This window comes from Camarhynchus parvulus, chromosome 3, assembly GCF_901933205.1.
Source record: "Camarhynchus parvulus chromosome 3, STF_HiC, whole genome shotgun sequence".
Taxonomy (NCBI): Eukaryota; Metazoa; Chordata; class Aves; order Passeriformes; family Thraupidae; genus Camarhynchus; species Camarhynchus parvulus.
Window position 1 is genome coordinate 27,673,248 of NC_044573.1, and position 27,461 is coordinate 27,700,708.

Genomic DNA, 27,461 nt, shown 5'->3' on the forward strand with positions numbered 1-27,461 from the left:
GGTTGTTTTCAGTAAAACAGCTGTGCTTGGTTTATTCTTGCAGCCTGAATGAAAAAATATGTGTTGGCCTTCCATTATAAAAGTCTTACAGTGCTTAGCCTGATTATCACTTCGCCTGAAAGCAAGTGGTTTTAAAGCAACCCTCACAAACACGAAGCAAAATAATGCCATCCTCAACTAACCTGGATTTCTCTGTTATTAAAATAAGCATTAAACATTCCAGTAGGACATGTTACTTTCTTCAAGGCATGTCCACAGTAGATCCTTCCCCAGGGAAAGGATCAAATATATAAGGTGGCTTACCAAGTAGCCACCTACCAACAGGGTATTGAGTTGTTCATGTGTATGCTCTTAGCCTGCCATTTGATACTAAAAAAAAGTTGCTACTTTAAACTGCTCTGATTTCAGCATCTCGAGGGACTGGGTGCAATCACATTGGGTTTTGTGCCTGTATTTGTATTGATACTGTTTAGATCTGCAGAAGGTGAAGTGACTGCCAGACGAAGAGTTAAATGACATGTGTACCCTATCACAGAATTTGCAAGAGGCTACAGAGACCTCATTAAAAAACAGAGTTTGCCATTTAGGAGATACACATGCAAGATACAAAATTAGCTTCAAAGTCCCCTTTCACTGTAGAAATTTTCCATGGCTGCTACCACTGCTCAGAGTCCTCTCTGCAGCACTGCAACTTCAGTACTGACCCCTTGTAATTTCTGTTCTGCACAGCAATTTTAGGAATTTTTGAACAGCAAAATACTTGGGTAGGTACAGCCACATGATTAAGAATTTGAGTTCCTTGTCCCAGTTTATGTGCTCCCCATTCTCCATGTGCACAGGTTCATCAGAAACATTAAGGGTTGGTAGGCTGTAGAGCCTGGCTCTCCCGCCGTACCCTTGAGGTGGTTAATCTGAGTGTTTATTGGCAGAACACTGGGAAAAGCTGGCTCCATCTCCCACTCTGTGGTGGAACATGAATCTTCAAGATTGAAAATCTGGCGTTTTTCACCCACACTAAATCAATACTATAAAGAGGGAAAAAAGGCTTGTTGATTCTTTTTTTTAGCACTAATTATCTTAGTGTGGGCTTTAGTAATGTATGCAATGCTTCTCATGACTGTTAGCAGAGCTCTCCATACACAGTCCAAAACATGTAGAGCACGAATAGTCGTTCAGAGGGAAGTTTTGCAAGACAGGGCATTGTAAAGCTAAAACATCTGTTTCTCCTGTTATAGCTAAATAGTGCAATAAGCTTTTGTTAAGAAAATTAACTTTCCCTTCAATTTACTAGTTCCTGCTATCTACTTTCTGTATGAAAATTTTGAGTAAACAGAAAAATAAGTGAATTATTGAAAAATCATCCTCGAATTTTCTCTGTGACAGAAAGATCTGATTAAGCCCACCAGCTATATCAATTTGTAATTGAAACAGTTGACGTACCTGAGACATTTGACACATAATAAAGTACTAATATAGCTATACATTATATTCTATTTTCATTACTTTAAATAGTTGCTTTTAAATTTACTTGACTATATTAAGTTGAATATATGCATTTACTTTATTTTTGGAAGAAGCTATTTCCACTCTAGGTGAAACTAGTACATGAAGCTACATTAAAATAGCTGTGAAGGATAATTATATAATTCCATTTAAATGACACTTCTTCTGTTGATATCAGAAGGTTTCACAAATCATTCACAAATCTGATAAGCATTCCACAGAAAACAACAATATCATACACACACATTTTGCAGTTGTGAGTGTGTGAAGCAGTTTGCCTGCTGCTGAAGCAGGAGCACAGCTGAGGTGGAGCACGGCAGCTGCTCCCAAACAGCTGTGGGACATGACCAAACTCCATCATGACAGAACTGTACTTGAGGTGAAGGGGATGATCTGTGTGATGAACCACACGATGATCATGGATTCTGACATCTGCTGCTGCAGGAGCCCTGAACAAGCCATCTTGGCAGAGACATCGTGGTCTGTTGAGATAGAAGGCTTCAACATCATCCATACTGGAGAATGAAGCTCTGCTCTTTTTGCCCCTTCACCCTTGCTCTCCCCCTCTGCTTCTGACAATCACACAAAGTGCAATTTACAGCACTATTTACATCTATTTACATTTACTAATTATATTCTATTGAAACTGCCAAGGAAAATTTGTCAGGAGAATGTAATTACTCAAAGCTGGAATATGGCCAACAGCGAGATTAGTTCCCTTCCATTTTGAACTAAGCACTATGGGATAGTATGGAGCTGAGCACTTCAAGTGACAGCTGGGAATCAAGTCAAGTCCTTGAGGTACTGCCAGAGGCCTGCCTGAGGCTCAGTATGTGCAGGTGGACTTCAGAGGGGCATTCAGGCTGTCTGGAGCTCCAGGTTACTCAGGATCTGGGCTTCAGAGCCATGCCAGGCTTCCTCTGGAGGCGAGGTACTCTGGTGGTCAGTGGCAATGGCAGGCTGGAATGTGTCTTCTCGTTCTGGGCTTTGTTCTGTGGTTCTGTGGTTGCTCCTTGCAGTTGGAGGTGCGGTGTCCTGTCCAGGGTCCAGGACTTGAATTGGAGAGCTGGCACTGGCAGAATCTCTCCCGTGCAGCGGCATTAGTGGAAAATGGGGGATGGTCTCTGAGTAAGCTGGGGCTGCCCCTCTGTTGGCCCCCCATTTCCAGGTTACAGCAGGAAGATCACTTTGGGGAGGAGGTCATCTAGAGTTAGTTTTTAGAACCTCCAGTTTGCACCAGAGCCCAGCTTAGATCAGGATGACAAATACATACTTGCACCAGTTAGGATGACTTTCTAATTTTTGACTCATCTGGTCTTCTAAATGCATAATATGGTTGCTCTGTTTAAGATCTCTTCATCAGTTGACCTCTAGGTTTACACATACCACTGTTGTGTGCTAAAAGTCCTGCATTAGCACGCTCTCAGCCAGGAGATCAGGCATCTGCGTCTCTGGCTGAGGCATAGATGTATTTTCTTGAAAGGCAAATGGATGCACTTGAGCACACACTACATTTAAATGAAAATTTGGAATCACTTTCACAACAGTGCTCCTAGTAATCACAGCAAATCAACAGTCCCTCTTTTAAATATAATGGAGAACCTAGAATGTTTAACTTTGCAGTATTTCTAAGCACAACCATTACATTTACCATGTAATTTCTTATATTACCAGCATTTTCCCTATCTGGTTGTGCTTTTTGGATGCAGAGATTGCACAACCTACAAAGAAAGGCTCACAGGTTGAAGTGCCATGCTTGTAAACATGAAAGTCATTTAGGGGAAAGGATAAAATTCAACATTCAATCTACTCTGACTGAAATTTGACATGAGCATATGATTTATTTTATACAGTCCTTTTCTGTGCAATATTCTCAGAGATATGATACATACTATTTGTCATAATCAAAAATGTTACCATTATTTTTTCATGTCAGTTCTGCAAAAGAAATGCTCATTGCTACAATATGAATTGTCATCAGATGTTTTGTGTTCAAATCCTGTTGTTTCCCTCAGATTTCTTAATACAATTTATTAGATCTGTCTCTTCTGTTAGGAGAGAGAATTATGAAGGCTGTCTTCAAACAGTAAATTGCTCGCTGGGCAGCTTTGTATTGAACTCTGAAGATGTTACACAACCTTTATTTTAATAAAGCCTCATATAAGTGTATAGCTGTATAATTTTAGATATGTCACAGTATTCAGGCCTGTGCAGCAATTGTGGTCTAAAGAAGGCAGTGTGGTTTAACAATTTTAACAAAGGACTGATTTAAGAGTTCCAGGGCTCTGCAAAAGACTTGCTGTAAATGCTTGGAAGAGTTACGTGTCTTCTTTGTATCCCAATTTATCTGTCCATAAATTGGAGCTGCTATTAATGTGTTGCATATAAGTCATGAGAAGTCTGTTAGAGATCAGAACAGAACCTGGGAGGCCTTTTTCCCAGGCTTTTCATATAACCTCAGGCCAGTTGTGCTTCTTTGGGGGCTTTGCAAACTCATTGAAGTGCTTCTGCTTGAAGTTGAGAGGTCTTGTCTGTAAAAATATGGTTTACACTAAAATTCTTTGACTTAGCTGTATCTTCTGGTTTGGAGGAAGCCTGAGCCAGAGGAGTGAAGTGGACACTGAAATAAAGCCTTAGAATATAAATAAATCCAAAACAGTCCTCCTAATAACAGCAATTCTTTGTCTCCTGACTTTGTGGCCTAACGTCTGAAGCTCAAGGGGATATAAATACAACACTCTGTGCAATGACTAATTACTCAAAATTCTGTGCATCAGCAGAAGTGGGACTTGTGGTTTACTCTAATATTATCAAATGCCTTTGCTATTTAATAATCTTGTAGCCGTGCATTATTTAGCATGCCGTTTGCACAAAGAACAGTGATTTTATTTCAGTTATCTCTCAACAAAGTAAAAATGCAGCTGGTAGTAAATGAAGCATTTGGCAGACAATGTGTCTGATGTACAGTTCTCTAACTTGCTAAGAAAAGAAAAATGTTGACTGTTTAACCTTTTCCTACCCAAGGATGTAGCAAGGAGTAAATCTTTGTGGTTTTCTATTTTCTTTTTTTCTTAACCCTAAAATGTATCTTTTTTCTTCTTTTTCTTTTTCTTTTTCTTTTTCTTTTTCTTTTTCTTTTTCTTTTTCTTTTTCTTTTTCTTTTTCTTTTTCTTTTTTCTTTTTCTTTTTCTTTTTCTTTTTCTTTTTCTTTTTCTTTTTCTTTTCTTCTTTTCTTTTTTTTCTTCTTTTTTGTTTTCTTTTCTCTTTTTTTTCTCTTTTTTCGCTTTTTTCATTTTCAGTTCTTAGGTTTTTTTTCCTTTTTCCTAACCTCCCTCTCATTTTCAAGGAAAGAGAAGTTGCTGCTCGGCAAACATCTTATTTATCAGTGGAGTTTATTCAGACACATCAACACAGTGTAATTATGCTCAGAGTTCCCATTAACATCCCACAAAACGAGAGCATAATAGCTTCCTTTCTTTAACATGCAACCCAAATAGGTTATTAAATAAGTTCAGTTCCAGTCATAGCCCACTTTCTGACTTAGCCTTCTGCATTGCCTTTTTACAAATATGGAATCCATTGAATCTTGGAACAGAAAAACCATGAGGAATAAGTTAATCTGCCAGGCACTCCAATCAGTGATCAGCACTGTAAGCCTAAATAAAGCTGCATCTATTATGTTTGAAGTTCAGCTGAACTGTGAAAGGGCACATGACTAAAATGACTGCATGTGAGTTGACTCACAGTAAATTCTAGATGGGACTTGCTTAGTTCCTCACGAGTTTCTACTTCTGATTCAGGCCTTCTAAAGACACTTCAGTCTGTTAAGGCTTGGTCAGTGGCTTAAGGGTATTCAGGTATCAAGTGACAAGAGGGATTGCAAGAGTGGCATCCCTCTGCATTGGCAGTCAACTGAGAAAATGTGGAGCAAGCTGGATGCACCCTCTTTCCCCTTGGAGAACAGAAAGCTATATTATCGCCCTTGTACAAATTGGAAAAGTGGAACAAAAATGTTGGTGACTGGGTGCACTGAAGCACAGGCTAAAATTGTTCTGCTCCAAGTTATATACGGTGTTGGAGTGGTGCAGCCAAAAATGAAGCACAGGCATATATTGTCCCATGCTGCTCTCTTAACTTCTGGACAACATTGTCGTGGAAGGAAACACTGTTTATCTGCCTAGTAACTGTCTATTTTAATCTGTAAGAACAAACAATGTAAACAAAACGAGCAAACAGAAGCAGGCTTGTACAGAACAATTTGCAGTCTTGTTTTCCAGTGGAAGATTCCATGGACCACCCAGGCTTTGCTCTAGTCCTTTTCTCAACCACGGAGCATCTAATTAAATCCCTTTCCATTCCTGACTGTAAGTGGAAGAGAGCCTACAGTCCTGTACAGTTTCTTTCCAGATGGAAATGCATAATTTAACAGAGATACAGCTGACAGGGAGAAGTGGGCCCAAAGCAGTATTAGCATTTGCCACAAATTGCATTAAATTACAAGGGGTACTTAATGAAGACATATTATAAAAAGAAGATTAAAGCCAATATTTAGTTTTTAAGCCCCTTCTAAGATTGTAGTGTGCCAGGCAACAAAAAACTCAGTAAAACTACTTTAGTGATACCAGGAGTTGTTTGGTTTTGCTACACATGATCATTAACAAGTCATGGCATTGTGTCCCATTGTGTCCTACAGCTTTATTCCATATACACATATACATACACAAAAAGTTGCTAAGCACCTTACATTGTTTACAACATAAGGAAAGTACTATTCAGAATGCTGTTTTGTAGACAGGGAACAAAATATGCAGACACTGGCTCTTCAGTGGCAAGTGAACCTGTTTCCCTTGTTTAACCATGACTTGTTCTCTATGCTCATCCTAAAAAAAATAGGAGTGGGGGAAAATTTTTGTCAGGCTGTCAGCTGTCTCATTTTTAGAACTGGACATCATTGTAAATATCCACAAAAAGAACATAGCAATGCAGAGTTGCTTTGCATTGGATGCTTCTTGAAGAGGCTATAGGGAGTTTATGGAAGTATGCTGTGAGAGCAGGTGCTGTGGCTCCGCTACTGGCATACTGAGAAACATTCCAGTTTGGAAATTAACCCAGTTGATTATTGTTCTGGACATAGAAATGTAGGGATGCTGGCAGTGTATGTTTAGCAATTTGAGTGTTTTCTCTGTGGAAGAACATGGGAATGATACCACATCCAGCATCTGCACCTGAGAATACATTCAGATGAGGTCTAGCGAGGTCTAGCGAGGCTGAGTTCAGAAATATCTTTGTGCCATCTCACTTCTGGGATGCTATAGTAAATGAAAGAATTTATGCAGGTGGAGAGCAGAGCAGGAAACTACTTTTATTGCTTCTCTTGGGCTAACCATGGAATGCAACACAAGTCAAAATCATTACAGGAAAACATGCTGCATCCCTTTTTTGATTTGCTCTCCTCCTCCTGACTTTATGATGAGTCCAGCTCAGGGTCTCCTCCAAGAACATGTTCAGTCCTGTTACGTAGCTCACCCTGTGCTGGAGCAGATCCTGGGCTGCCAGTGCACACGAGGAGTGCCAGTTGTAATGGTAGCTAGCACTCTGGGATATCTGAGTTGCAGAAAGGATGAAGAGGAAGGAAGACCAACTGTGTGCAGTCATCCTTTCTAATGCAATTCCTGCAGTTAAAAATAGCTAGTGGAAGCTGGCACTTCTGGCACATCCAGAGCGTCACCTTCCCAAGTATCTTTTTCTGGCCTGAGCTGTAGGAAGTTGCAAATGCAATCCGCTGTGTAATAGTGCAGCATATTCTTGGCCAAACCCCTCATCATTTTTTTCCTCTTCATGGTTAGCTAACAAATGTTATATGCCTCCCTTCCTTCTTTAAAACTGTTCTCTGCAGAACCAAGTATCATCCAGGCTATTGTGGAACATAACTTACTCTTCTCAATTTCTTCACATCAGTTCTGGCTGTGGTGAGAGGGAAGGCAAACCTGGCTCTGGAACCCCTTGCCAACCTGGTTGCCCTGAAATGCCAATCACAGTAATGATGATATTGAACAGTATCAGGTTTCATGATTTCACCCAACAGAGTTTTCAATGCCAAGTAATTTTTGTCACTATGAAACCAGAAAGGTTTGAGTTAGATTGGTGATATTGCATAATTGGGTTTTCAAAAGAACAAGAACAGAGAAATGAGAATAGTGGGGAAATCAGGCTTCTTGCTTTTGCAAATTGTAACCGCAGAAAATGCCAGAAGTTGTATTTCTTATCAAGAATAAAAGAGTTAATCTTTAATAGCCTGTCCCACAGACAGAATATATTTTACAAGTTTCATTAGGAAACTAAAACTGTAAGTTTTGGTGATTTATAGCAGTAACCTATAGGAATGTCTTTAATAACAAGTTTACAGTCGAGTGCACTGATTTTGCCACTTTTCTCAGGGTTTTTTTTAATGTCTGTATGTTTAAAGGTAGACATACGAGGTAGACATAAACCCAGCTATTGTAGAGAAAATAATCTGTAGAAAAGCAGATTCCCAAATTCTAGCTCCAATATTGGTCTGCTGCCCAAATGTCAGTGAGGAGTATTTGTTTTATTCATTTCAAAGCACAAAGAGATACAGAAATACGGGGAAAAGGTGAGGAAATTCTCTGGAAGCTTGTGCCTCATTGCTGGTACCTGTGATTTTGTTACTGAAATCATTAAGCAGGCAGTGGGTTGCTTGGAAAGATCTATTTTACAGGGAATCTGTCTTTCTGTCAGAAGCAGTACCTTGGTGGTCACCTACTGCTGAAGACCGTGAGTGAGGTGTGGGAGCCCTGTTTTCTGCACTCCTGCCCCACGGGTTAAGGACAAGAGAAGGGTAGCAGAGAGCAATACTGTTGAGCAGAACAGCAGTTCTGGCTTGTAAGTTCATCTAACTGAAATTCAGGAGAGGAGATACAGCTTGGGTAGTCATCGAAACGATTACACAAACTGAGTTGGAAAAAGAATGCAGGGAGCTGGCAAGGGGACAAAGCTGGGGAGAGCTCAGACAAAAAACCTCCTGAAGTTTGGTGGTTTTTCTTCCCTTCCAGGATGTGTAGTTCAGAGGTAGGCAGAAGCAGTGGCCAGCCAACAAAAGCTAGATGCTGTGGTTTTGAAAGAGGCACTCGAGCATATGGAGCTTTCGTGCAAAAAAAAAGAATGTTTTTTGATCAATTCCAGGCAAGATGGCAGTTGTGTCATTCCGAGTGCTTCTCATCAGATTAGATGGGATCACTAATAGTCCTTTGTCATTTTCAGGCTGAGAGAAAAAACCCACATGTGGCTAGTAAAATTGTCCAGTACAGATATTCCCTTTTTCTTACTTAACTGTTAGATTATGGGGTCCTGAAGCCATATCAGCCTCATATGTGACACTGGGTGGCACAGTCAGTGACAATTTGGACAGTTGCCTCCTGGTTGGGGAGGGAAACCCACTGCCAGAATTTCCAGTGAACTATCAAAATACTGTGGTGTATTTTGGGCAGAGCTTTGGCTGTAGTTTCATTTCATCATTAAATGATATTTGTGAATTAAACAGAGGCATGAGCTTTGTTGGGACGAAAGCACAATTTGGCACAAGTGTGACATGAATAATGAAAGGAGTGAAGTACTGCTCAAGGAAATGAGATAAGTGAAGCTTTTGATTAGAGTAGGAGAGTACCTGCATGTTGTCGAGGCTTGATAAACCAGTTTGAGAAGTACAAATCAACCTTCTGAGGAGCTGCTATATTTAGCACCCGGTTTCAACCACGACTCTTGATTCTGTGCAAGTTCAAATTTTGGGAAAGGCGGATACAGTTCCTGTAGCATGTGCAACTGAAAGTCCATCTTCTGTCTATTAGTGGTGATGTCTGCGTGCTTCCCTGTTGTTGACCCCTTGTGGTTTATAACTTCACAAGAGTGCCACTGGAGAGTTTTGTGTTCAGATGAAATGTAATGAGAATTTTCCAGTACTGCATTTTGTATATCATACATTTTTTTATATGCACTGCAGAGAGGGGAAAAAATGTGTGGAGGGTTTCTTCTGCTGTTTCTGAGTTTCTATGTGAGTTATGAATTTCCAGATCAAATGAAAAGAGGTCACAGATCAAAGCTCAAGTGTAGAACCAGGGAAGAAACAGATAATGAAGGCAAAAGATAGTGAATTCAATCTTAAACAGAAAATTTACACAGAAGTGTATCCCAAATTGAAAAATTCTATGACAAAATATCTACTGCCCTGGTAGTGTAGGAATCAGAGTAGTGGTGAATTGTTTGGTAGACAGGAATCTCACAGGTTCAGGAACATGGATCCCTTGTTTTCAGAGTGGCATATGGAGTTCCTGGTTCCATGCTCTTACTCCATTGCGTAGGAAAGAAATGAATTTGTCACTTCTCATAAATGCTATCTGGAGTTGAAAGCAGTTAATATGAGCATCATCACACTGCATTGTTTCAATGATTCAGAAAACAGAGTGCTCCCTGTGGGTGAACACTTTGTTGGCTTTCTGGGGTTAGACTAACAGTCTACAACACAGAATAACTTTGTTCCCCAGTGCTGAGCAGCATACTGGAATATTGTTATCCAGGAGAATGTAGCTCTCCTGTGATCTTTCCCAGACTTCAGTGTGCACTAAGAGAAAGCCATCACCTCACAGACACCTTGCAGTATTTTTCTCATAAACAGTGAGATGGGTGCTCCTCTGTTCTGATCCCGATTGAGAGTCCAGCGGAGCTGTGGAGGTCCACTTAATTACATTGCATATCTCAGTTTTAGGGTTCCCAAGCTGTGCCTCACTTCCAAAGGATGGGTAGCTCATGTGATTCCTGTTAGCCCATGAAATATCTGGAGCTTTGGATTCAGCCCACAGATATCTCAAAGTGGGTGTTCTTAACATCCTTGATCTTAAGTTGGGTTAATTTCCCATCATGTGAAATGAGAGCACTATTACCTGCCTTCAAAGTTGATGCTGTATATGGGCTTTGAAATGTAAAGCAGACACTTTCATCTGTGCTTTTTAGATGACATACAAATTAAAAATTGCAGAGTTGTGAACATTGTATGTTTTATTTCCAACATTCACCACAAACCAAACATTTCAGGGGAATTCATGCATCTGTAATGCTTGTCACTGATCTTTTTAGAAACAGTGCATAACTTAATGTAGTAGGATGTTTCAGAAAGGAAAGAAATTGCTTGCAGGAGGCCTTGTATTGAGATTAATCTCTCAGGAATGCAGGGGGTTAACGGTCAGGCTGATTAATCACTGTTAATGACCCATCAGGAAATCTGTCAGGAAGTGGGTAAAAATTCCTGATGGCTGATGTGAAGCATTGTGTGGTATGCTTTGGTTTTGATGTTTCCCAACTGATAGTCTACACTGGGTGTGGTTTTGTTACCTTTTAAGTTCTCAGGACATGTGAAAGACCAGATGATATGATGGCCTGTTCAACTTGAGTAAGTGAGCAAGAAACTTTCCCCGTTCAAGGCTGTGCAAGTACCTCACAACATAAATGCAAGAAAATCAGGGATTGCTCCTTCCCACAGCTTCCCACAACAGAGTCTGGTAAAGATGCAGAAAGGAAGCGTGATCATTCCCTATTCCTCCAGCCCCAGCCCACAGGGTATGGGGTGAAGAGTGGAACAGGCAGCTTTCCCTGTGTGAACAAGGAGCCAGAGTACTAAGGCTTGGATACACAACTGAGTTAATGAATTGCCTGGTGTTGACTGAGGGTGAGGTTTCACAGTTGGCTCAAGCTGATCCAAGATCATGCTGAAAGGAGTGTTTCTAACCTCTTTTCTCGTTTGCTATGGACTAGCTATCATGTGGTAATACAGCAACTTGCTGATCTGGGTGGAAACTATTGTTTCTTGCTCAGTGTTGGCCGGCCCAGTCGTCAGAAGGATCACAGAACTGATCTGCCTCACTGCTTGGCCACACAAGTGCTAAATCTGATGTAGGGGAGGGCGTGGGAACATGAGACAAGGATAAAAACATGAGTGGGGACTGAGCCTTTCAGCAGTAGCATAACCATGGATTGGCTTAAGCCTATTATGAAACTACAGTCTGAATCACTGGAATTAAGAGTGCACTGTCAACCTACAGGGAATGCAAATTAAAATGTGTTAGCTTACACCTCCTGCCGTTGTTAAACACTGGCTGAGCTCAGCCATTCTGCACATGGCTGGGAGGAAGGAGCTGCGGTGGGGCAGCATCTTAGCAGTTCCCCATGACTTTGCCTGGAGTGTGCAAACCACATCAGACAGCACTGGGGGGTTTTGTGGGGAAGGAAGAGGGGAAGAAGAAAGGAAGAGACAAGCACCACTACCATGATTCTCTCTATATATTTCCCTTTGGCTTAGGGTAACATCTACTCTTTCTTTTTGACAAGACTGCAGAAACACTCAGTTACTAGAGATTAAGTAATAGAGTTGGAGATCCAGACCCTAAAGCTCTGGGGCACAGTGTGCTTTTCCTAGTTCTTCTCCTTTATTTTCAACCCAAGTAGCTTTGCAGTGCTATCTAGTCAGTACCAAAAGCCTAACTTAGACCTATCCAGGCAAGCCCTGCTATTTGATCCAAGTTCATTTGGTTCTTATTGCTAAATTTGGTAGTTCCCAGTTAAGGACTTCCTCCCCCTTTGTTCTGGCTCAAAATTCCTTGCAAAAATACAGGAATAAGTGTAATTTTGTAATTTTCCAATATTTCATGATTTAGGGGTTTGTGACAATAGGTCTCCTCCTTTAAGTGAAGCTGTGCAGAGGCACACCAGTATCTGCAGGGTGCTCTACAAAGACAGCAATGGTTCCACACAGGATTAGCAACCCCAGACACTGTGGGAGTAATCATTCTTGTTAGGCCTTGATTTTAGGAAGCAGTTTGAAGATAGTCAAATCAGTTTAATTTCAGGACAGTTTCAAGATAGTGGAGTTAGTTTAAAATAAAGATTATCTTGATTTAAACTGCCAAAATATCTTTCTAGTGAAACATGAGGAAATATGTGGGGAGGAAAACATGAACCTCATAGAAAATAATTTTAAAAGTATTCCCCAGGCAAATAAATGCAGAAGTAAAACAAACAAACAAACAAACAAACAAACAAACAAGCCAGGAACATTTCCAGAAATAAATCATTCTCCATCACATAGAGGATAAACATGAGTTCTTTCAGGAAGAAGGAAATCATAAAAATCCAAAAGCTGCATAACTGATCCAGCCACTGTGAGTGGGGTTTTCATGGCAAGGTTTTGGTAGTGGGGACTACAAAAATGGCTTCTCTGGAAAGCTGCTGGAAACTTCCCCCATGTCTGACACAGCCAATGCTCCAAGAGGGACCCAGCACTGGCCCAGGCTGAGCCCTTCAGTGAAGGTGGTAGTGCCTCTGGGATAATGTAGTTTTACCCCTTTAGAGGGGGTAAAAATAGTGCTGTGCAACAACAGCTGGAGACAGGAGAGGAGATGTGACAGAAGCAATGGTGCAGACACCAGGGTCAGTGCAAGAAGGAGGGGCAGGAGGTGCTCCAGGCTCTGGAGCTGAGATTCCCCTGCAGCCCCTGGTGGGGACCATGGTGGAGCAGCTGTGCCCCTGCAGCCCATGGAGGTACCTGGGGATGCAGAGATCCACCTGCAGCCTGTGGAGGAGCCTGAGAGGAGAGCAGGCGGATGCCTGAGAGGAGGCTGTGACCCCATGGGAGGCCTGTGCTGGAGCAGGGTCCTGGCAGGACCTGTGGAGAGAGGAGGCCGTGCTATAACAGATTTGCTGACAGGACCTGTGAGCCCATGAGGGACCCACACTGCAGCAGCCTGTTCCCAAAGGACTGAGCCATGTGGAAGGGACCCACTCTGGAGCAGTTTGTGTAGCCTGTGGGAAGGATTCATATTCCATGGAGAATCCCATGGAGGACTGTCTCCTATGGCAGGGACCCCATGCAGGAGCAGGAGAAGAGTGTGAGGAATCTTCCCCCTGAGGAGGAAGGAGCAGCAGAGAAAACGTGGTGAACTGGCCACAATCCCCATCCTCTCTCACCCTGTGCTGCTGTGTGAGGCAGAGGTAGAGAAAATGGAAGTGAAATTAAACTTGGGAAGAATAGAGGAGGGGGGAAGGTGTCTTAAGATTTGCTTGTATTTCTCATTATTCTACTCTGCTCTGACTGGTAATAAGGTAATTTCCCTAAGTCAGGTCTCTTTTGCCTGTGATGGTGATTGCTGCCTGCCCTTGTTCCAATCCACAAGCCTTTTGTTCTATTTTCTGTCCATTGTTCAACTGAACAGGGGAGTGGCAGAGTAGCTTTGGTGGGCACCTGATATCCATCCAGGGTCACCCACCACACACTGTCATCAAAGAATATTTTATTCCCTGAGCATTTCAGCTGAAATTATCCCTTAGATGAGACATAAACCCAAATGGCACAAGACTGTCTGGATATATCCAAAGGCTGTAGATGTTTCTCCAGTTCCACTAGTAACCTTTCACCAAAGCACAGCCCAGGGATTCTTGTAGGGAGACATAGGCTTTTCCCACTTGTGAGCAATGGATAATGGATAGTGAATGCCTTTGCTGACAGCTATTTTTTTGTTACACAGGGCTAATTTGCAGTTTGGGTACAGAGTAGGCAGAGGTACAGCAGGGAATGTTGAGCAGATGTGACAGAGCGATAACATCCTCAGCATAATCCAGCATCACACAGTTGTGGAGCGCTATAAATACAACAGGAATTCTCCAAGGCCCAGTTCCTTCGACAGAGTTGGGCATCTCTGCATTGCCATGGATGTGGGCTGCACTAAATCAGCATAATCCTCAGGCTTCATTATTTGTGCACTTCTGTGAATGCTCCTTGGAGGCTGTAAGCATCATTGTGAGCAATGTTACTGGTTCTACATCATGAGGCACTTTTTGACAGCTTTTGGATTGATGTTTTGATTTATTCACTACGTGAAGAATTCATCATTACAGGAAAAACATTTCTCTTGTACTGCTGTACAACATCCTTTTCAGACATCTCTTTGGGCCTTGGTAACATGGTCTTAAAATGTATTTAATGGAATAAATCCATGTTAATAGCCAGACTGCACAAGGACTGTAACTTCTTAAAAATTACCTCAGAAAAGTTTTCTTCACTAACAACGGTTCACTAACAATGTCAGGTTTCAGGAGCCAGAGCCCTCTCATGTTCTTCCATAGCTGCTGTTGCTCTTGCCCAGGAGGACAGGCTGGGAGGGCAAAGGCTGAGCAAAAGATTTCCCTGGAACAAGGCAGTGCGACTGTGGCCTCTCTGTGAACTGCAGCTTTTGGCCTCTTGGCCTCCAAATTTTTTTGGTGAGCAAGTCATCTTATTGTATAAGTGAAATGCATCCTAATAGTCTGTGCAAGATGGATTAGAAAAGGCTTTACATGCTGGAAAGGCTGTTGAACAATATAGTTTCCACTTACAAAGCAGTTTCCTTAAAAAGCTTCTTGGGGCAGCATCGTATAAAAATAGTTATACTAAAGTTGTGAACCAGCTTCTGACAAATCAGGACTAACAAAAGCTAAGGTATAAATAGAAGTGTTTTCATGGGTTTTCTCTTCTCTAGAGGCACACAATCTCAATCAGTGCTGGATTGTAAGAAACAAAAATGCCCTTTTCCAGACACACAGGAAAACAAGGACCTTACAGACTAGTGGCACAGAATATAAATAGGTTTTCAAAACTGCTTCAAACCCATAAAAATTAGTCAAAACCATGACATTTGTATTTAAGAATGAGCCACAGCATATCAGACAATTTTAAAATCCAATTCTTTATTTTATTTCAAACAAACTAGCATCTCCTGCTTTAAAGAAAGGTTAAATACATTATACTTTCATAATTATGGAATGAATTGTCTCCAGGCACTCAAGGATATGAGGATTATCTCAAAGTCTGCAGTGTATTAGAATTCCCGGAAGACAAATGCTGAAGAATGTAAAATATTACATACTCTGTATTTATATTTTGTCAGTGGGCACTCTCAATGCACCTTACTGGTCATTTTCAAATTAATTTTTTTGGGGGAAGTAGGTTAGAATTATTTTTCTTAGAGCAGGTTTTGAAACAGCTAAATATAAGTCTACTATTTATTATTCCAGTGTTTGTGTAATCTTGATTTTACTCTGAGCCTGTTCCTTCTAGTGCTCTGTGCAAACCATTTGAGAATCTACCAAACCCAATGTAGTTTAATCCACAATACCAAAGAAGGAAGGTCTGTTTCTGTAAGCCAAAAATAGTTCTTACTGCAGTTAACCTTGCTGGTGAACCAGTTGTGCTGTTGCTCTTTTAGTCATGTTTGACCAGTCACATCTGCACAGTCCAGAAGCAAGGCTGAGCAGGGGATCTACATAATCAGTGTGATGCATGACGCTGTTGTCAGTGCAGCAGCTCCTCTGCTGAAAACACCCCCCTCACAAAACATTCACTTACCAACCACTGCATTTATGATACCCTTTGGGTCTGTGATAGCTGGGCTTTGCAGATACTGACTGCTTCAGTCTATGCATGGGAAGTGAGGATTTCACAAAAAGTTTACTGGCATCAAATCCTTCTGTATATTCTCCCATCACCTGGTAATCTTTTCTCTTGCAAAAAAAAAAATGCTAGGGGGGCTTTTTTCTATTCTGGATGGGAGTCTGTTCTTCTCTCCTTTTTCTGCTTTCAGAGCCATTTATCATTGTTCAACTAGACTAAAAGGGAGATCCCCAGCCATCTTACAACCTCAGAGCATCACCCATGAGCAGAGAGCCACAGTAACATTGCAGGGAGAACTTACACTCCATCTCACTGGCACACAGACTAAGACCTGGGTGACATGTGGTTAGTGTGTTTTTGTTCCTGCAGCCAATAGTGCAGCAATTATTTAAAAAAAAAAAAAAAACAAAACCAAAACGACACTATTCTGCTCCATGCTGCTGCCAGGTAACAGTTTATGCCGTTTGACACCAGATATTCTGACTATTACTCATTAAAATATTTGGCTACTTCCATTTCCCAATGATCACTGTAAAAAAAATGTTCTTCCTGCTAGAGCTACAGCAGTACAGATCTGCATGCTGAAATCCTACTCCTGTCTGTAACAACAGCACCAAAATAGCTTTAATAATTAATCATGCAGTGATTAGATTACAAACTCTGAGGTGGGATGGAGATTTTTGTATTATGCATCAGACAAAAGACACTGGCAATGCTTAACTAGCAGTCACCTGCTCCTGCTCCACCTGCCATTGTGGGAACACTCCGGAAACCAGAAGGGAGACAAAGGCCCAACAGAAATTGATAAAAACCTTCTCCTGCCCCTGGTATGTTCAGGAATACAGAACTGTTGAAACAGGTGCTGCTACAGCTGCATGCAGGGGTACAGCTTTGCTTATTAACCTGTCATTTGCCAGGCTATGCTCTCCATTGTATCCTGACAGAAGACAGCATTCAAACTCCAGGCCAAGCAGGAATTAAGCAGGGAGTTTTCTGTCTGGAAACACCAATGCAAACAGCCACTGTGGCAGGGTTGGGCAAGGAGAGGCCAGGCCTGGGGTAGGGCCCCTGTCCTGTGCTCATCTCCTGTTAGGGTCCCTTGCAGTGCCCACGCTGCTCTGCCCTGTCAGCTGCTTGCAACATTAGAAACAAATTTCTGTGGAAGTGGCATTGTTTTGCTGGAATGATTTTCTATGCAGCTGATTTCAAGGCAAGTAAGAGTATAAGACTGAGAAACACTAGTATCCAAAATTGGAACATTACTTCCTAGTCTTAACTTCCATTAGAAATTTTGCTGAGCTGTTTTGACAGTTTTTCCAGGCCCTTTGCGCTTGTCACATGACTCTTGAGGCTCATTTATTACAACTCCAGAGGCAAAATCCCTCATCCATATGCTGGATCTGGAATGAAATAAGATAATACTAGTGTGTCTAGTTTATTGCCTTCACTGGTATGAAAGTATGATTTAAAGAAAGGGACCTTAGGACCAGTTTTATGGTACCAACAAGAACGGGTATCAGTCTGGCCTTAGAATCAAGACAGTTTTAGGGGAGGAGAGAGAAAGAACACTGTGGACTGAACTGAGCAAACCAAGTTAAACATGACCATCAATCAAGTTAAATTTTGCCAGTTGTGGGGGGGACACTTGGTAGCACTGAAGAGCTAAACAACAGTTATTGTTAGGAAGTGCTTGGGAGGCAAACAGCTGTCACTGCCTGCTGACCAGAGCACAGCCAGCAGTATCTGGGCAAAAGGGTCAGGGCAAGCTGGGGTGTGGCTGGTGCCCATGTGGGACAGATGTACTCCATGCCTCCCCAGGACTCCCACGGGGCACGCAGGCCATGGCTTGGGAATGATGGGTAGCTCAAGAGGGCCATGGCTCCCAGAGCTCCCAGTGAATGTCACTGTCCTCATCCTCCATGGTCAAACTCAGCACAGGTGGCAAAGCTTGCCCCAGGAATAAAAGTGATTTTTGTGATAGATACAATGCTAGTTTTTAATGACAGTGGGATCTTTTTAATAAACAACAGCTAAGTTCTGTAAGTGTCAAAACATATCCCTCTGCAACTAGGAATTTACACAAACCACATGGCTTATTTTTTCCTCCCCCTTTTCACTGCCCCTTTTACCACTGACCTTTATGAAAAACAGAAGTTAAATAAGAGAAAAATAGCTTTAATGAAACATCAAGGTTGAGAAATCAAAATCAGACACTCCAGCAACAGGAAGTTTCAAAAGCAGTGTTCATAACAACATCTTGCTGAACTGTGGCACACTTGCTTTGCTTTTTCTTTAAGTTTTAAGCCATATTATAGTGTGCACCTTGACTCAGCAGCTGGGCACAAGGATAGTATTGTGGCATTAGTTTAACTTTGCAAAATTTCCTAGGCATAGAAAAGTGTATTGAACTCAACCCCTGAACAATTTCCTGACCCCTGCAATCAGTGCTACAGCTTGTGTCTTTCCGGTAAAGGCATCTGAATTGTTTCCCTGTGCAAATACACCTCAGCTTGTTTGTTGTTTTATTCTAGGGCGCTGGAGACAGTTTTGTGGGAGCACTGGCCTTCTACCTGGCCTACTATCCCAAGTTATCCATGGAGGAAATGATCAGGAAGTCTAACTGCGTCGCATCAGTGAGCGTCCAGGCACCGGGGACACAATCTTCATATCCTTACAGGAAGGACTTGCCTCAGGACCTTTTCTAATTGATTGTCTAGCTCACTGTACTGATTTTATCTCATACCAGACAGCATTATTCTCCTGACTGCACTGGGGTTCTCCTCTGCTGACTGGAAAGGCCAGCAGAGTCTCTTTGCTTCTGATTTCAGGAATTCTGTGTGTTCCTGATGTACAGCAGTAGATGGGGTGTGGGTGGTGGGTCTCTCAAACACAGCACAGCAGGTCTCTCTGGCCCCACACAGCCCTGTGCCTTACTGAACTACATGAAGTTTACAGCAAACACCTGCAGGGTTTTGGGCTCCTGACAGTATTTGCACTTGATTCTATGAGAAGTGCCTATGTGAAATGGCAGCACATGAAGCAGAGCATTAGCTTTGAGACTGCAACTTCAGTGCTCAAACTCCAGGGCCAGTGTTTGGCTCACAACAAAGCCCTGTACATGGAGCCTAGGTGTGCCTGTGCCCACGTGCCTCAGGTGTGGCACTGCACTCTGTGCTCCCCCACACTCAGCAAGGTCCCTCCAACTGCAAACAGGACACCACTGCTGCTGAGGTAGACTGAAAAATGTCTCTAGCCACATTGCTCTGAGCACAGGCAAGCTAATCAAGGAAAAAGGGCTTACAAAAACATCACGGAACTACCTTGTCTGTTTTCTTAATGTTTGATGAAAACCCAAGAATGAAAAATCTGTCCTACTAACCTGGCTGAAAATAATACAGGCCTTTAACCATGTTAATAGCTTATCCAAGAACTCATCTAGGTTCCCATTCCTTCTTTCCTCAGAAGGAGCTGGTGCAACATTACCCCTCCAAGTAATGACACCAGCCCCGTGGTCACTACTGTCGCATCTGTGGCTGGTAGGTTAGAAAAACTTGCAATCCTGCCATTGAATTCCTGCTGTGGAAAATGTTAATTTTTATTGCTTTATAAAACAATAGTTCCTTTGAAGATTACAGCCTCTTTCACAATAGAAAACACAGACAATGGGATTTGCTATTTAATTTTTTTTAATTGAGCACTGTAAAAATAACTCAAAAGATAAATAAATGTTACTGTGATGATCTATGTCCAGACATTAAGAATTTTCTCTCTCTACATTGTTTTATTCACAATGGCCTTCAAATCACAGGAGACGGTGATCCCAGTTCATTTCCTCTCTTTTCAGCCCATGTTGCTGGATTTCTGAATCAGTGTTCACCCCATCCTCCCCCCAGACCATCCTCGTCTCATGTATAAATCAAGTCCAGTCATTGTTCACACAGAACGGATTTTTCTCTTCTCTGTGAAGAGGACACGTTGTTTTGCTACAGGGAAAAAAAAAAGAAAAAAGGAATCCGTTAAGAAGCCTGAAGTGTTAAAATTCAATTCAACCAGCCCACGTTCCTTTTCTCCTGGCTGCCTTCACTGCTTAAATGAGTGTGGAGCAACTGACTGGCACAGCACTGTTGTTAACCAACTCTTGAAGGAGTTGCATGGTGCTTTCACTTTACCACATGTAATTTTTAGTTCCTAAGATGTCCACTTTACCTCTGTGAGAATAACTGTCAGAATGCAAGTGACTGAAAACACTCAACAGCTGCTCTGTGTGACTAGCTGTTCAATGTAGGGACAAAAATAGGTTCTTTCTGCTTTCTACTACTCTTCAACTCCAGAGCCCAAACAACTACAGATGATGAGTTGGATCCAGTTGGCCTCACAGACTGACTGAGAACTTAACCAGTTGTCCTGTGGATCTCAGCAAGGCACAAACTGGCTGGGACCATAATGCCTGATGCAGGTGTTTGCAAAAAAAACCTGCAGGGGCAGGTTAAGCATAGTCAACACATTAATAAAAACCAAAAATTACAAAATAAAGCAGAGCAAAGCTTTAAAATGCCATCTGAAAATCAACAGTTTGGTTAGTTTCATTATATGAATTCCTTTGAAAGCGACGCAAGAGCAATCCACACAACAAAATCTCTTCTTCCACAAAAAAGTTTCGTTTTAAGAAATCCTGCAGATAGTACAGATTCTGTTGCTGCAGTTGGGAGGTAGTGAAACTTGGGCAATCCTGCCACTACTTCACTAAAATGCTTCATTCTGTGGATGTCCCAGGTTTCTAAGAAGTATAAAACATAAGGTGAAAACACATGCCAAGTGAAAATGCTTCCAAACATATTCCTGATGTGAGTTGTTATCTAGACTCAAATTTACTTCCCTTCACACATGCAACACTTTCTCACATCAATTTCTCACTTGTGTTCTACTACAGGCTACAAAGATCAAACCTTTCTTCAGCAACCTACTACATGTTCTGAGTTCTTCTCTTTCTTCACTTCCCTACAAGTTGCAAAGCCTCTGGAGGATCACTCTGCACAGTGTTTCAGTGCCATAATTACTTTTTTTATTCAATAATATAATCCCAGAGATCTCTGATTGCCCTTCTGTGTGGAATTCAAAAGGAAAGCCACAATCTCTGTCACCTTTGAAAACTGCATATTGCTTCCCTGGTGGTGTCTCTCACCTCTCAAAGCTCCTGTACTGTTAGCTCTGAGAATGAAAAGGTAGTCCTCTAACAAGAAAATTTTAAGAAAAAATAAATTTGAATCACATGCATTATCACAGCATTGAACTGGCCATGCATTCTCTACTTAGAGCTGCTTAATAAATTTCTTACATTCTACAACTTTAAATAAACCTTTTTTGCATTAGCTACACCATGTTATTTCTAATATGGTTTGGTTTAAGCTTTTTAACACTAAATTCAGCTTTTCAGTGCTAACAACAGAAACTTGAACCCTTAGTCACATTTCAAAAAGCTGGGTGAGCAAAAGACTGTGGCAGGTGCTACAACCTGTCCAACAGATCAGATTCTGAAACTGAGAATATCTGCAAGGACCAGGGGAACAAAGAAGAATCCACTAACTGCCATCTGGAGAATGGTATCATTTCTGGAATAGGAAAAATCTGTGCCTATTTCTTTAGAAGAAAAAGTCCATTTTGTAAGAGGTGGTTAAAATTTCTCATCTAGAGCTCCCATGGCAGCTTAACAGAACACTTCTGTTGATGCATACTTTGTGCCTGCTTGTTGGAGGTAGCAGTGTAGCAAACCACACAAAGAAACAGAATGAAAGAACTCCTGTGTCACTTGACTTCGCCAGTGACATGTGGCATGGCTGTCATCAAAGTCTCTGATGTGTCAGGCAAGTCATTACTTTGTTTCACTGCCACAATCTGTAAAATGAGGGTAACATTTACTTCCCACTGGAATGTCATGAAGAACAGCAACTGTACAGTCATTTGAGTATGAAACATGTTATGACATATTCTGCTTAGATGGGAAAAATCCTGTTGCATTCAAATCTTGTCTCCCACAGAGTCAGAGAAGCTCACACGAAGCACGAGCCCTTACCGATGGGATCGTATCTCAGCAGGACCAGTTTTTCCTGCAGCCGCAGTCTCCTGATGTTGAAGCAGTAGCCTGTCTCTGCAGCACTCTTCATCCTCACCAGAATGTATCTACAGTCACAAGGGATGGCTCTGTGTCAGTGCACAGGCACTCAGTGAGGGCCCATCAATCTGCCAGGGCACGGGCCATGGACAAGCTTTCAGCACACAGTCTGGCACAGTCACATAAGACACTTCATTTCAACTTCAGGGATGGGAGTATCAAAACTATGCATGCTTAACTTTTAACACAGACAAACACTAAACCATAAGCTCCAGCATCAAGTTTAAGTAAGTAATTCCTTAGGGATATTAAGGATATATCCTTAATATACAAGGATACAAGCCTAGAGAGAAGTAGCTCCTCCAAAAAACAGTGAGGTGGGAGGAATAGAAACAGGAGAAACAAAAAGAACTAGGAAAATCAGCATGCAGTTGAGTCACTAAGGCTTAAAAGCTAAGGGCAAGAGAGGAAGAATGATGGTAGTTAAAGATGTTCAGGCTGTAGATAACACTGTATCACAGACTATCACTTCCTCATGCAGAGAGGAAGCTAAGCAGATAGGCTGGCACAAGAGGCATGCGAAAGGAGAAGCAGAACCCGTTGGCACCATCCTGCTAGAGATACAGAACTTGTTATTAACCCAGCCACGGGAACCCCCTTCCCCACTGGAGGGCTCCTGGTTTGCGGGGCAGGCTGGCAGCAACTGCGGTGTCCCGGGAGCACGAGACTGAGGAAGCTGCTCCACACTTCCAGTCTGGAAGTATGCCAAGACCCAAGCAACTTCCTAGTTTCAAAATAAATGTAAAACCCTCTAACCAGTCTCCTTCCCTTCCATTTCAATGAAGAGATGGATACATCTCAGTTAATTTTCCATTTTCCTGTATTTTCCTGTTTCTAACACAAAATGGTCTGTCAAAATGAACCTGTTCTTTGTCACTTGTACAGCTCTGACCAGTTACTTCCTTAAGCTCCTTTTCAGCTTTACAATCTAATTTACCATTGAGTTCAAAATAAAGACACTGGATTCCTGCAGACAACTAACTGAACATACTATTGGGATTATCCCTGGTTGTTGTCCTCTCCTGTACACTACTGCAGGTGTGCTGTGAAGCTTCAGTAACCACAAAGACTCCTTTCCCTATATCTCACTCACTTCCTCAAAGCCTCTGGGCAGTTTCCCCTTTCTGGGGGAATCAGTGGCATCAGTGTGGCCAGGCCTTCAAATTCTTGTGCACCACACATTTGAGGCCAAGCCCATTCCAAACAATACACCTTGCTCAAAAAAATTACACCTGTGTGAAGGAACGTAACAAGGAGCAGAGGTAGAAAACACTAGAAAGCTGTCAGGGCACAGGAAGAAATCCAAGGGGAGTGGAGAAGGATAAATAATATAAGAACATATTCCTGGAGTGCATATGGGACTGTAAAAGAACAGAAAGAAACATTGGGATAAAAAAATAAAAGGGAGTGTGTGGTAGAAATCCCTACATGAACAACAGTAACACCATTTTAAAAAGCTACTTTTTCACCTTGCAGAAACCTCCTGGTTTGCTGTGTTTGTTTTTTGAACAGATAACAGTAGAACAATGAGATGTCAAACAGCTCTCTGTCAGGCACATACTTGGGAAGTGCTTTCTTAATTTAAAAGCCTGACAATTGTGCAGAAATTCTGTAACAGAAGAATCTGCTCAAATGTGGCAAGTGGCTGGTACTGGCTCTGCTGGGGGCAGATTCTTAAAAAAACCAAAATACAGAAAATGTACCAAAGGCCATAGATCCCAGGCTGTGTGGTATCAAGTATAATACACTCACACAGAATGCAGCTTCTGGGAAGGGAAAATAGGAATATGTCCACATAAATGTACCAGTTTAGGCTCTTGGATTTGTCTAGCTAATTTTCTTACAAAGAGCATTTTGGATCCAAGTCAGTTTCTCCACATAATCTTGTTTCCTTGTGCCCACATTGTAAGAGCACTGGTGTGCTCAAAGCACATATTCCTTTCTTTCCAATCCTTAACACAGGTCAGAGGACTGTGACTAATTTCCTTCCAGAGCCCACTAACATCTCTGCTGAGCTGGACTAGAGAGCAAACTGAGATGCCCAGAGCACTGACTGCCCCCATCCATTCCTCACACCCAAACTCAGGAATATGCTCAGCCTAGGAAGTGTTCTGCACTCTGGCTATGGCAAAGCTTCACAGCACCTGCCCAAAGTCCACACCACAGACAACAAAGACCCATGCTGTACCTTGGTTTACTCTCCTCAGCTAAAAAGGTATGACAGCTGAACAACAGGAAAAATAGTTGGATAATTTACAACCTCTCTAATCACCAAGCACAGAGGTGTGCTCCCCATGTGCAGGGCACTTTGGAGATTACTGCTGAGCCCAATCCAACAGCTCATAGGACAAAACCTGCCTTTGCTGCAAGTTCAGAACCCATGGGAGAGTTTCACACCATTCTGTACTTACCTGTGAGAAGACACACATCCAGAATGGCTGAGAGGATGCAGCCAGATTCAAGGACTGGAATTCTCTCAGGTATATTAAAAAAATCTATAGAAACTTAACATTTTGTAAAGATACAACATTACAGTAATCAAAAACTGGTGAGGAAAAACATCACTTACTTAGATTTGCTCTTGGCCACTGATTTGGTTTTTTTTCAGCATGAAGAAGAGAAAAACAGAAGAAACAGTTACCATTTTATCTTGTTTGCTTTATATGCAACATACTAAGATTAAGTGTGTTCCATGGCCTGACTTTGCTAAAGCCCCAGAGAGACAGTGCAAAGAGGTTCACTGTCATGATAAAGCACCACTCATTCTTCCACGTGCTGCCAGCTCCCTGCTCTTTCTGCATCATGTCACCTTTGTGTCTGTGCAAACGCAGTGCCCAGCACGACAGGCTGCACTTGCTGCACCCTCCAGATGTTCTCAGTAAGTTTTCAGCGTCAGAGCCGAGTATGAATTCTCGGGGTGAATGTGAAGTTAAGGCAGGTGCGAGGAGCGCTGCTGGTGGAAACTGCAGTCCCAGTCTCCCGGTTTGTTTCCACCACCCCGGCTTTTGTTCCCGCTGTGGTGCCAGCACAAGGGCTGGCATGGCCACAGGTGCGGAGCAGGGAGCCCTTCTCAGCTGGGCCCGACCTTCCACGGGCCTGCTTGGGGGCCCGCTCATCGAACCCATAGCACGGCACGAAACAGGCTGAACTGTTTCTCTGTCACCTCACTGAATTTAATCATGAATCTGCAGCGCAAGTTCAAATCCCCACTAAAATTAGAAAACAAAAAAAAAAAAAAAAAAAAAAAACAAACAAAAAAAAACCAAAAAAAAGTTATGTATATTATGTCTGTGCTGTGTAAGTCTGGTTTAGGTCACACTGCGGTTCCTCCGGGGCACGCTGGGAGGCCCCGCGGCCAAAGGAGGGGAAGGGCGGGGAAGGGCCGGGAGCGGTCGGGAAGGTCGCGCCGCCGGGGCCGCCCGCCCGCCCCCACAGCCGCCCCCGCGGCCGCGGTCACTGCCACTGCCACGGTCACTGCCACCGCCGCCGCCCGGCCCGGCCCCGCCGCGCCCGCGCCACTCACGGGCCGCCGCCGTCAGGAACATCGCGCCGGGCCCGCCGCCGCCGCTGCCCCGCCCCTTCCCTTCCGCCCGCCACAACCGCGTCCGGGGCGCGGGGCCGGGCCGGCCGGGCCGCACCGCCCGGGGGCGGAGCCGCGGCCGGCGGCGCTCCCGTGCCCGTGTCTGTGTGTCTGTGTGTCTGTGCCCGTGCCCGTGCGTGTCCGTGTCCGTGTCCGCATCCAGCACAAGCTGTGGCCAGCAGGTCGAGGAGGTGATCCTGCCCCTCTGCTCAGCCCTGGTGAGGCCGCACCTGGAATGCTGTGTCCAGTTCTGGGCTCCTCAGTACAAGAGCTGCTCGACAGTATCTGGTGGAGGGCAGCAGAGATGATTGAGGGACTGGAGCATCTCTCTCATGAATAATGGCTGTGGGAGCTAGGCCTGTTTCATCTAGAGAAGGGAAAAGTGAGAGAGGATCTCACTAGTGTACATAAATATCTTAAAGGTGGGTGCCAAGAGGATGGTGCCCAGTGACAGGACAAGGTGCAGTGGCATAAAATAAAACAAAAGAAGTTCTACCTCAACATGAGGAAAATTTCTTTGCATTGAGTGTCAGAGGACTGGAACAGGCTGCCCAGGGATGTTGTGGAGTCTCCCTGCCTGGAGACATTCAAAATCCGCCTGGACATGGGATGGTTTCCTTCCTGAGTGATCTGCTCTAGGTGACCCTGCCTTGGCAGGGGGTTGGACTAAATGGTCTCCAGAGGTCCCTGCAAACCCTGACAATTCTGTGATCTCCCCATGCAGGCCTGTCCGGGCATGTGCCGGCAGCCTGTCTGTGTGTCTGTCCGGCAGTGGCTGACGGCAGCAGGGCTAATGCAGAGGGGGACATGCCCAGCCATGATGTCCCCACAGTCTGTGCTCTCTGGCTGGCAGCACATCGGGGTTCTGTCCCACTGCATGGAATCGCACAGTGGTTTGGCTCAGAAAGGACCTTAAAGATCATCTCATCCCAACTCCCTACTGTGCGCAGGGACACTTCCCGCTAGACCAGGTTGCTTTGAGCCCCAACCAGCCTGCACATGGCTGTGCCACGTTGCACTTCTCATCAACTAAGACCCCCAAGTCCTTCTCCTCAGGGCTGCTCTCAGTCTATTCTCTCATCCTTCAGTGCATTTTAGGCATTGGAATAGGTTGTCCAGGGAGATGATGGAGTCACCATCCCTGGAGGTGTTTAAGAGGTGTCTGGATGTGGTGTGGATGATTTAGTGATTTAGGGGTTACAGTGATAGTGCTGGGTTGATGGGATAGGCTTAAAGGTCTCTTCCAACCCCAATGATGCTATGATCTGCTAACCTCTGCCTGCCTTTGTTCTCTTTTTTATTAAAAAGGGTGTGCTGCTATGCTGTCAAAGTCCCCAAATCATTAGGCAACTAAATCTGTCAGTGTTCGTGAGATACTGTACAAAAGCCATGGGCAGGGAGGGTCAAGGCAGGCACCAAAGCAAGTCTTCATATTCTTCTGACCCATTAGATAATGAACTGTAATATATTACCCTCTGAAAAATTCACAGGTCTGTGGCTTACTCTGCTTCCATCAGTTAGGTAAACTGTTATTGATGAAATTCAAGCCCTTGAATATTTAGCAATTACTAAGGCAAAAAAAATGTCAGCTTGACATATTTAGATGAAAAACAAGACTTAGAATGTATAATAACATGCAGTTAATTATATATTCTATGGCATGAAAACAAGAGGCTGACCCTATAAAAGACTGGAGCAAAACGACATCTCCAGGAAAACAT

General features: G+C 43.0%; 2 protein-coding genes across 2 annotated transcripts in view; one reads left to right on the forward strand and one right to left on the reverse strand.

Annotated features, from left to right (window-relative positions):
- Positions 1-19,743, forward strand: part of RBKS (ribokinase) — a 72,973-nt gene extending 53,230 nt beyond the window's left edge. Inside the window, exon 8 of the mRNA XM_030945387.1 lies at positions 18,523-19,743. Within this exon, the coding sequence (XP_030801247.1) occupies positions 18,523-18,696 (174 nt within the window). The 3' untranslated portion in view covers positions 18,697-19,743. The remainder of the gene's footprint in view (positions 1-18,522) is intronic.
- Positions 19,660-25,734, reverse strand: MRPL33 (mitochondrial ribosomal protein L33). Its single transcript, XM_030945388.1, has 4 exons — positions 25,684-25,734; positions 24,730-24,748; positions 22,062-22,168; positions 19,660-19,974 (listed from the first exon to the last, which is right to left on the reverse strand). Exons 1-4 carry the CDS (start codon positions 25,703-25,705, stop codon positions 19,925-19,927), a joined length of 198 nt encoding a protein of 65 aa, XP_030801248.1. The 5' UTR covers positions 25,706-25,734; the 3' UTR covers positions 19,660-19,924.
- Between the last annotated feature and the right edge of the window lie 1,727 nt (positions 25,735-27,461).